The sequence below is a fragment of the Otolemur garnettii genome, unplaced genomic scaffold (assembly GCF_000181295.1).
Source record: "Otolemur garnettii isolate 467f Iridium unplaced genomic scaffold, OtoGar3 scaffold00102, whole genome shotgun sequence".
NCBI classification, from domain to species: domain Eukaryota; kingdom Metazoa; phylum Chordata; class Mammalia; order Primates; family Galagidae; genus Otolemur; species Otolemur garnettii.
The window spans coordinates 7,429,134-7,441,008 of NW_003852497.1; the positions used below are offsets into that span (position 1 = coordinate 7,429,134).

An 11,875-nucleotide genomic window follows, 5' to 3' on the forward strand; every position below is an offset into this window, starting at 1 on the left:
GAAAAACAAACACCACATGTGCTCACTATTAAATTGGAACTGATCAGTTAACACTTACACATACATATAGAAATAACACTCATCAAATTCAAATAGGTGGGATGGGAAGGAAGGGATGGGCAAATCAACACCTAACAGGCACAGTGCATACTGTAGGGGCCATGGGTTCATGTACCAACTTTGACTCAATTGGTACAAAAGTGATTTATGTAACCAAAACCGTTTCTCTTGCCATCTTTTTCTGAATTTCTTAAGAAAGTAACATAGGTCGAGCACAGTGGCTCACACCTATAATCCTAGCACCCTGGGAGGCCTAAGCAGGTAGATTACCTGAGCTCACAGGCTCAAAACCAGTCTGAGCCAGAGCAAGACCTCATCTCTAAAAATAGCCAGGCCTTGATAAGGGTACGTGTAGCCCCAGTTACTCAAAAGGCTAAGGCAAGAGAATCACTTGAGCCCAAGGTTGCTGTGAGCTATGATGCCATGACACTCTACTGAGAGCAACAAAGTGAGTGCTTTTTCCTGTCTCAAAAAAAAGCAAGAAAATATATCGAGAAATGAGTATACTCATTCTAAAAACATTGTTCACAGACTATATAACATGCAAAGAAATATGAATTGGAAAACATGAAATCTAATGTTCATAATTAGTAGCCATTTCATTGCAGGGACACCTTGTTTAGAATTAGTTAATATTTTAATTTAATTGTCCTCAAGAAAAAACAAGAAATAACTTTTTTATAATTTTAAACATACCTTGAGCATCTCCAGTTCTAAATCTTCATCACTTTCAATTACATAAGAAGTATCTATTTCACTATCCTTGGGAGATAAAGGCTTTAAAAAAAAAAAGTATTTCAAAAATTAATTTCTTAATTTCTAGTACAACTGAGTCCATAACATTTGTTTTCTGCAAAATAAAGCTCCTATACACTAGATATCTTTAGACAACATCCTCTGCTCTAATATGTTGATAAGTTTATAATTTTGTATGGTTTTGTTTGGTATGGTAAGTAGACAGGAAAAAGGGAGGAGAGAAGAACAAAGAAACAACCAAAGAGAAAAAGAGAAATATAGTTAGAAAGGTAGACAAGTCAGATAAATAAACTTAAAACAAAACCCCCTCTCTAAATAACAGTACAAAGTGACAAGCTGAACTCTCGTTAAACAATGTCAAACTGCCTCCCAAATTTTCTGAGTATAAAAACCCCTTCACACTGTTGGAAAACTCTGTACAAAGCAAAAATAGTAGTTGTTCATTTATATCCAAAGGATAAAAAAAGTTATAAAAAGTTACAAAAGTTTTTGTAAAAGTTATAAAAAACTACTATAACTCATTATAGTATACTTAAATAAATCAACATTTACAAATAGCATACAGATATAACTTGGAAAACAGTATCAGATGTTATTTTCTCAGTCTACTCCTGATATTGGGATATGAAAAAACTTTATATAATAATAATGTGGCAATCTCAGGAAGCAAGTGTTCAACAGTATGAGAACTGACACAAAAGAAACCCACAGAGTAACAGAAAAGGACCCCCCAAATGCCTAATGTTTAAACTGGAAGTAGAAAAAGAAAATATAATCTTAACTAACCTACAAAAATTAAGCTCCCCCCAAAAAAGATACAAGGTTTTTACTGAGAGAAAAGGTCTCTTTAAAGGTGTCTCTGACGAATAATGAAAACAATGCTAATAATTAATACACAAAAAAAGATGTCAAATCACAAAATCCTGATCATAATTCTATAACGGTATATGAGACATTATCATTTTAGTGTATACCTAAAAAGAAATTTTTAGAAAAACGAAGAGTAAGGCAGCTGTTAGCAAAAAAATGATATTTCCCCAAAGGAGAATCTGCTTTGTAAATGGTTAATCTGAGAATATTTTGAAAAATAAAATGCACTTATATACTAATATTAATTATTACTAATATAGTTACCAAAACAAGAGAATTTCTCAAATACTAAGACTTTCACTGCCACTTGAAAAATGTCAGGAAATAACTCTAGTAAATGGTTTTCAAAATCTAATTTTTAAAAAAACTTACTACAAATGAAGTGAATAAAATTCTAGAGAATATGAGCATCTTAAGTAATTTTTTAAACTAATGAAAAACAAACAAAAAATTAAAGAATTTAATTAAGAAATTTTAGAAAGGTCCAGTTGCTCATGCCTATAATCCCAACATTTTGGGAGGCCAAGGCTTGAGGCCAGGAGTTCAAGACCAGACTAGGCAACTACACAATACCCCCATTCCTAATAAAAAAGAAAAACAAACAAACAAAAAACAAGCAGTCCTAGCTGCTCAGGAGGCTGAGGCAGCAGGATCATTTGCGCCTGGGAATTTGAGGATGCAAGTGAACTCTGAATCCCCACTGTACTCGAAAGTGCGTAATAAAAGGGGACCCTTGCTCAAAAAAAAAAAATTAAGGGAAAAAGTCTGACTTCTGGATGACAATAAAGACTAGTGTCAAGCAAAAATATCAATTTATTAGATAATTCCTTACACTAGGATATAAAGAAACTCTGTATAAAGAAATAAAAATCAGGCGGCGCCTGTGGCTCAAAAGGGTAGGGCACTGGCCCTATATTCTGGAGGTGGCGGGTTCAAACCCAGCCTAGGGCAAAAAAAAAAATAAATAAATAAAAAATCACCTTCAAAAATCAAGTTTAGAAGAGTAACCAAAAGTGGATACGAAAGGAATAAAGTTGAGATATCAACTATGAAAAAAAAGCATAAGTAATGACAAAATAGCAAATTACAACAAACGTCCATTGACACCATGAAATCTTTCCACTCTACAATGCTGCTTACTGTCCTGAATCAGGAGCAGCACACTACGCCCTGCAAGCCAAATACGGCCCCACTGTCTGTGTAGATCAAGTTTACTGAACCACAGAGATGCATTTAGTTTCGATTTGTCTACGGCTGCTTTCACCCTACAGTGGCAGGACCTTACATCCCACAAAGCCGAAAATATTTACCACTTGCATCTTTACAGAAAAAAAGATAGCCAACTCCATAACTACAAAAAGTGTTTCATCTTCATTTACTACCTCAGCAGATGTGTAAGTAACAGCATGGTGAGATTTATCTAGAGCCTCCTGTTCCAAAATCTGAAGTTCATATTCTGTGATATCTAATGACATCAAACAAGCTCTTTCCGCAGGATCTTTCCATTGATTGTCCTCCACGCAGTTGTCAAATCCATCTTCTTTTGGTTTCACATCATTTCCAGGTACATTTTCTCTATCCTCTTTAGCTAAATCGTCAGCTATCGGCTCCCATGTTGCATCTTGAGCGTTAGTAAACCGTGTATATTCTGTAATTTTTTTCTGCCGTGCTCCTACAGCAGCAGCTGAATCCTCCAATGATAAGATAAAATTACTGCTGGGCCTCATTTCAGCCTCAGTGTTAGTAGAACCAAATATCACCTTCCTCAGTGAATACAGATTTTCTGAAATACCCTTTAACAGGACAGAAACCCTAAAAAAAAATTTAAGCAAGGTTAATTCAATTTTAACTGCATTAACTATAAGGACAAGTTTTAAAGCATTTTAATAAGTAAAAGCTTTCTAAACTGACCTTCACTTCCAGAACCCGGTGTCTGAAAGTTCCTTTTCATTCCCTACTGTCCATATTTAGCACAGCTAGGAGGCTACTGTCTTAACCCAACTGGCTCTCTGCATCCAACAGCTGAGTTGTGGGCTTTATTCAGAGCCACTAGTGTTCAGCCTTAAATGTGTTTTTTCCAGTGATACTTTTTATTTTGTGGTGATTAACTTAATTAAATGGAAAGTGAATCAATGATACATGACCACAAAAACATGAAAAACTATTTTACTAAATTCTAATTTGAATACATAGAAAGACTTAGAAAATGTCTTCTAAAAAAAAAGTTGTTTGATACACTATGGTCAAAAGAATTGGAAAAGTTGGGAAGATGTATCTTAAAAATTCCTAGGATTCTGCACTCAGATTGCTTCAAGTATCTTAAGTAACCTTCCATTTAAAAAAAAAAACTAAAATTAGGAATTACAGATGATACATTATGGGTATGGCTCAAATAAGAAACACTCTGGAGAACTCTCAGCAGCAGGCCTACTAACTAGTAATGAAAATGATTGACATATACCAAAATATTGGGAAGAAACATACATTAATATTTTAAGCTAAAAGAAAATTTGTATCTAACTTTTCAACTCCCTGAGCAATTGCTAGTCCCAATTGTAACACATTAGTGTTCATGCTACTGTAAGTTGAATATGATGCTATTTCACAGCTTCAAAAGTCTCAAAACTGGACACACACATTTTGGAATAGAAAAAAGAACTCTTCCCATCAGTAGGTAAACATAACAAGGGAGAAAATACAAATAAGAAGCATATGAATAAATATGTACTGAATCCCTTCATTGCAGCTGCCCATATACATTGTTTTAACTTATTAACTTTAAATGGCTATATTATAACCAAACCTGGTTAGGTGGAATGGAAGACCACGGCGAGAGGATAAAATGAGGAATACTATCTTGTCTATTTGTTGTAGAGCTTATTAAAGAAATTTTAAAGTATTAGATGAAAGTAGAAATTAGAGGGACTGAAGGGAGGATGATGAGCAAAGACACGTTTTACTGTTTAATTAATGCTTTTGTTTAGGTCTTCTAATATGTCTGTATTAAAATCAATGCTTAATAAAATGTGACATGCCTTTTAAAATGTTATATTAATGACTCAAGTACAAATTTGATCTTTCATGCAAATAAACTATCAAAACTACTGAGTTTGTTTCCTGAGTTATTTCCACAATGGAAGCAGTATCATTAGGATGGACTCAAGCTAAAGTTGACAAAGTCTACAATAACAAACAAAATCAAGAGCACGATTAAAAGCAAAAAACTAATTTCAACATTCTAAAATTCTTTAAATCTTCTGAAGCACATTTAGCATTATATACATTATTCAAATATAAAAACTATATGCAAATAATTAAGCAGGAACAGATACATAACACAGTTAAATGCACATAGAATGCTGTAACATACAAACAGCAGCAGTGGCCCAGACCGACTGAAAGACTCTAAGGATTCATTTAGAGTCATTCAGAGATGACATGTTTCATATAAGACAACTAATATTTACTCTTATAAATACTGAAGGCTGTCCTGCCTTCTTCAGTAGGCACAGTGTGCTTTTCCTTCCATTTTTAGGACTGTTAATATGCACATTAGTAGCACCTGCAGACAGACTCAGCACCCAGCAGAATGGAGAGCAAATGACAGCAGTACAACACCACAGATCAAATTTAAATGAATGACTAAGCAGCACTCCACAAACCAACACCTTCAGGGTCCGCTGAAGCATAAAGCTGTTCCCTTCTGAAACAAACCTTCTCTCAGAGTTGTTAGTTCTAATTTTTATAATTTTGTCCACTCTTTCACTGATTGCAGCTGACTCCTAGCTGGCGTCATGTGTGTGTTATTCCTTATTCACACCATTTTCTTTCTTCCTTTTCTCACTCTTTCTCTTTCTTTTTTGGGGGGCATTGAAGGTGTGGGGACAGGGTCTAGCTCTGTTGCCATGGCTGGAGTATAGTGGCATAATCACAGCTCACTGTAGCCTCAAACTCCTGGGCTCAGGCAATCCTCCACCTCATCAGTAGCCTTCTGATTTCAAGATTGTTCTTTTTTAAACACCAAAGTAGACAAGAAAAGCTTCATCTTTCTCTGCTGCACCCCTTTTAATAAAAGGACTTGTTCTATAAAATTTGGATTCAACCAAAAGGCCACACTAAGGAGCTAGAAGCCTTAAGGCTGTAGGTTCCCCACTCCTGACTAAGATGAATGGTGTGCTCCACCACATCTGGCTAATTTTTTCAATTTTTTGTAAAGATAGTCCTCTCTATGTTGATCAGGCAGGTTAACTCCTGGACTCAAGCAGTCTTCCCATCTCAGCCTTCCAAAACACAGGGATCACAGGCAAGAGCTCTTGTGGTCCACTTTCATTTTAATAAGATATCAAACTGTATCTATAAACAAAAAGCAAAACTGCTCTGAATGTGGCCTCTTTTAACTCTGGAAATGCAGACAGTAAGTTTGAACACATGCTTTTGACGGTTCAGAGCCCTTTTTTCTTCCCTCTTCATTCCGAGGTATAATCTAGGTAAGTCAGATATTACCACAGATACGTTACAAATAACATGAAATAAGAGATTTAACTAGTTCTCATTTTGACACTAAAGCTTTACAAGACCCAATATTTCCCATTCTCAAGTTTTAAGAAAATCTATTTAGTTTTGTTTTGGTTTTTGAGACAGAGTCTCACTGTGTCACCCTGGGTGGAGTGCTGTAGCATCACAGCTCACAGCAACCTCAAACTCCCAGGCTTAAGCGATTCTCTTGCCTCAGCTTTCCAAGTAGCTGGGACTACAGTTGCCAGCCACAACACCCAGCTATTTTTTGTTGCAATTGTCACTGCTGTTTAGCTGGCCCAGGACATGTTTGAACCCGCCAGCCTTGGGGTACATGGCTGATGCCATAACCACTATACTCCAGGCACCGGAGCCAAAAACCTATTTAGTTTTGATATGTGAAAATTGATTACATAAATTGGGTCATTTATCGGACCCAACTACATCAGGGTAAAGGGGCCAGAGGGAAAAAGCACACAGAGTACTTTTGAGAATGTAATGCTCTGCCAGTCTGGCTGCTGAAACTGCCTGTATGAAGCTGAAACCAATCTCCCTGATGGCCAGTGCAACCCCCTGCTGCCACGCTAAGCCATAGAAGTGACTCTCCAGGGAGAGCTGGCCACATCCCCCAGTCTTTACTGGTGCCAGTGACTTAACTTTCAGAACAAAACATAACATTTTTCCTTTTCATAAAACCGCCAACCTTCTCTTTGCTCTTTGTACATACCAAAGACTACCTGCTCTATATATATGAACACCACAAACTACAATTCTTGCTTCCCAAATAAAACATTTTAGAAATTCATTTCTGGGCTCGGCGCCTGTGGCTCAAGCAGCTAAGGCGCCAGCCACATATACCTAAGGTGGCAGGTTCGAATCCAGCCCAGGCCCGCCAAACAACAATGACGGCTGCAACCAAAAAATTGCCAGGCGTTGTGGCGGGCGCCTGTGGTCCCAGCTACTTGGGAGGCTGAGGCAGGAGACTCGCTTGAGCCCAGGAGTTGGAGGTTGCTGTGAGCGTAATGCCATGGCACTCTACCCAGGGGGAAAGCTTGAGGCTCCGTCTCAAAAAAAAGAAATTCATTTCTGCATTTTAGTTGACTTTCACAGACATTATAAAGCAAAGCATTAAGCATATGCATTTTACATATAATTGATACTTCAGATCTAGTGTAAAAATCTAAAATGCATGTAAAACACCACATAAAGGGTGATTATTCTAATTTCATAAGGGAAAAACTGTAAAAATGAGTAAGAACTGGCTTTACTGGAATCCTTCCCCATTTGAAAGTTTGAATCTTTCTTCAGAAATTCTAAAGGTTACATAAAAACTACTAAACCATATTTCTGGAAGGAAAAATGACTTTGAAAAAGAGCTGAATTTCTGTACCATATTTTTAAATTTCTCAATCAAAATCTATCACAAATCTCATCCAGAAAAGAACACGTTGACACTGCATTTTTCAGAGTCAGTATTCTTTCTACTCCAACTATATTCTACATTCACATTGCTACAAGGTATTTTGGGGCCCAACATTGTATTATCACATTGTAATTGTTTACTGTTCAAGGCATTCCTGATTTTAGAGGTTTAAAGTCTTTCAGCAATTACAACCAGGTCAAGGTCTGATTCCAGAAAGCGTTAGCTACACAGCACCAGCAGTCCAAGGACTATTAATCTGTAGAAAACATTTGATCCAAATACCTCAAGTTCCTAATGCTGTTGCTATAAAACAATATTTGAAATTTGAATGCTTTTTGTTCTCATAGTCTAATGAGGTAGAATTCTTAAATAACCAAAAAAAAAAAAAAAAATGAAACTACTAGCTATAAAAGTTGCTTTTATTGGCTCCGTGCAGTGGCTCACACCTATAATCCTAGCACTCTGAGAAGCCAAGGAGGGCAGATTGCTTGAGCTCCAGAGCTTGAGAGCAGCCCCAGGAAGAACAAGATCCCCATATCTCTACTAAAAAATAGAAAAACGGTGGCAAGAGAATGGCTTGAGCCCAAGAGTTTGAGGTTGCTGTGAGCTATGACACCACAGCACTCTACCCAGGGTGACAGAGACTCTGTTTCAAAAAAAAGAAAAAGTTGCCTTATTTCAAGTGACCAAACTATAATTAAATACAAGACGCTCATAAACAGAAAGAAAAGGACAATTCTGAAATCTTAAATATTTTTGTAATGTGTACTTACTTTGACAAAAAATATAGATATAATTTTTAAAGGCATAATATAAATACTTTTTCATTTCATAAAACATCTATAGGATGTTCTCCCTTAACAACCAGAAAGATATTTCTCAATGTATTCTCGGTCTGTGTGCATATGTATTCAAGAAAATTTCTAAGAGTCTACCTTAATCAACAGTAATTCTTCATATATAGGAAAATGCAATGAGAACAGAATTGATTTTTTAAAAAAAGTTAATATTTAACCTTTGTGGATTTTCTAGTTTTCTGAAAGTGTCAGGAAGATGTGTAGCCAGATCCATCATCTCCTCAGAGATTGAAGTCAATTGTTTCTTCAGGTCACCAGGTAGGATTTCCTCCTCTAAAAAAAGAAAAAAAATCAATCTTAATTTTTAAACCACAAAGCAGCAACAGTCACTTAGCTGCTTCATTATACAGTAGTATCAGGGTTCATATTTTCATTTTCTTTCCTTAAATGAATTCCAGCAAAAAGACTTCCTTATACAACTCCCAAATCACCTCACTTTACATGCCTTTCAAAGATTTGCTATTTAAATGTGAAAATAAATGGCAAACAATCTGCATTCACAGAAGCCAGTACAAATGAGAATGTGAAACCACCTGCACTGTTTACCATCAGAAATAAGTCTAAGACATCTGGGCTGCTACTTCATTAATACTATTTGGTGAACATAACCTTACCCAAAACCTTATCCATAACCATCACCAACACTAAATGCCAGTTTCTAATCACTGATCATCTTCCAAGGTCTCATCTTCATTCTCTCTGTTACATCACTCTCTCCAGTAACAGCATAAAACCTGCCCACCTTTCCCAAACCCTTCCCCTGGTTAGAATTTCTTCATCGCCATTTATCTTATCAGCCAAAAAGCCCACCTCTTCTGAAGCATAAGATATAGGAATATATAACCTGCTATTCTTGATTACTATAATTATCTTGTGATCTCAAAATCACATCCTTCCATTCACTGAAGACTTAGTGCCTGATTCGTTAGCTGTTTTTCTCTCCACCACTACTTCTGTGAATTCAGCAGCCACAGAGAGGTTCCATCCAAGATTGTGGTCTCTTCAGCTCCCTGATCCATTCATTTCCAACGATCTTTTCTTCAACTGACTTTAGCCACCCAATTCTATAGTCATGTGCTTGACCTTGTAACTATAAATAAAATCACCTCTTCCAAACTTCAGCTGTGAGCATCCCCCTCTGGACGCCAGCATGCCCATCTTTCTCTCCAGCACCCTTTCCCACCAATTCTCTGATACTTTCAGAACCAATCTATTGATTCTACCACCTTTTCCTTACCTAATTGTATTCCCCACTCCCACTCCCCACCAATTCCTTACATTCATTTCTTACCCATGCCACAATAATTATCCCTTTAAATACAGAGATGCTCAAGTTCTTTGCTCTTCACTCCCTTTGTGGTACTTACCTGGCAAAACTCCCTGCTCTTGAATTTTAACCCAGCTTTTTTTGTTGTTGTTGCAGTTTTTGGCCAGGGCTGGGTTTCAACCCACCGCCTCCGGCATATGGAGCTGGTGCTCTACTCCTCTGAGCCACAGGTGCCGCCCAATTTTAACTCAGCTTTTTTATCTACTTGATCCCTACACCTAGTTGAATGTAGTTGAAAATAAAACACAACTATGATTATTCATTTTATTTTAAATTCTTGACACAGATCTCAAACATTTTCTTCCCGTGGTTTCAGAATACACCTCCTATATGTTCTCTTCCATTAACGCCCTTCTCCATCCTTTCTGATGCTCTCTCAGGCTGATGCGCCCTTGATAAACACCTCTTCTCATCTTCTCTGCATTCAGTCCTACTTTATCTCAACCAGTTTCCCTGCCCTCACTACCAACTTTGTACTTGTGAGTCTCAACGTTACTTCTCCAACCTCAACCTTTCCCAACTCCAGAATCACAATTCCATCCATAATCATCTAAAACTTAGCATGTCCAGCTCTAAAATCTAGATTTTTCTCACTTGAACCTATTCTTCCCATAATCGTTCCACTACAGCTGACCCTTCCATTCATCAGTTGTTCTGACCAAAATATCTTATTATTCTGTCTCTATCTCACCTCTCACAGAGAACTCACCAGCAATCTTCCACAAAGCACCTTCAAAATGTCTATAGAATCAATCACTTCCCACCACCTCTACTGCTCCTAGTGTATCCAAACAACTATTGCTTCTTGCCTGGACTATTACAACAGCCTCCTAACTCCCCACCTAAACACTTGCACTCCTACAGCAGCCAGAAAATCCTTTTAAAACAAAATTTTAATCATGTCATTCTCCTGCTCAACACCCTCTAAGGGTTCTCCATCATATTTATTTTCCTTAATAAGACGGATTCATAGTCTACAAGGCCCTAAAAGATCGGCCCCAAGCTGCCTCCCCAGCCTCATTTCCTAACTCATTTCACTTCAAATGTGCTCACCGTTCAGCAAAGGAGGCGGGCAACCACTCGCACAGGCATTCACCTTCCTCCAATCCTGCTATGCTCTTCCCTGGGATACCCACAGGACTTGCTCCCTGACTTCAGTCAAATGCAGTGAAGGGGCTTGCTCTGTTCTGTGCAGTGAATACTCCCCAGCAATTTTAACAGTGCCTGACACATAGTGAGTACTCAGCAAACATGTGTTGTAGATTTCAATAAATATTACCTTTCCAAACTAAGCTTCTAAAAACCAAGTTAATACAAGCTTTAATTTTTAAAATAACCAAAACAACCTCCTAAGAAAAAGCTGTTTTCCAATCAGGGCCTATAGACTGGGCCCCTAGTCTCAGCTACCTGGGAGGATCACAGGAGGGCAGGAGTTTGAAACCAACTGGGGCAACACAGTAAGAACCCTTCTATTAAAAAAAAAAAAAAAAAGCTGTTTTCATATACTTATTCTGACTCACTCCTCTATCCATATTAGCTATTTCCACCCACATTCTCCTGAGGCCATGGTTAGCACCTTCATGTGACCAATACCTGTGTACCCTTTTCTGTTTTAATAGCACTTGCTCCAAACGACCACACCTTGAAACACTCTTCTGTCACCCAGTACACAAAGCTGCTGTGTTAAAGGTTACAAATGACTGCCACATTGCCAAATCTAATAATTAATTCTAAGTCCTCGGTTTCTCCAACTCTCAGCACACTTTAAAACAGTTGATAACATCCTCCACTTGGTGCTCTGCACAACACACCACCTTATTTCCTCCTGTGCCTACGGCGACTCCTCTGGGGTCCCCTCCCCCACACAAACGTCAAACACTAAGAGTTACTCGGGACTCTCTCTATTCTCTAACTCAAACTGTCCTCTGAGTTACACCCTATAGATCTAAATGTCGACTGAACACCTCACCTTTAATAGACCTAAAATCAACTGGGTGACTTATCCCCAAATCTTGTTCTTCCTGGTCAAAGTTTTCCATCCCTGTTGCTCACATCAGCTACCCAGGA

The 11,875-nt window shown here is 37.7% G+C and overlaps 1 protein-coding gene across 1 annotated transcript in view; it reads right to left on the reverse strand.

Moving 5' to 3' along the window:
• WRN (Werner syndrome RecQ like helicase) overlaps positions 1-11,875 on the reverse strand; it is a 140,105-nt gene that overhangs the window by 96,386 nt on the left and 31,844 nt on the right. Inside the window, exons 8-10 of the mRNA XM_023517018.1 lie at positions 8,640-8,754; positions 3,069-3,498; positions 757-837 (exon numbers count right to left, since the gene is read on the reverse strand). Of these exons, the coding sequence (XP_023372786.1) occupies positions 757-837; positions 3,069-3,498; positions 8,640-8,754 (626 nt within the window). The remainder of the gene's footprint in view (positions 1-756; positions 838-3,068; positions 3,499-8,639; positions 8,755-11,875) is intronic.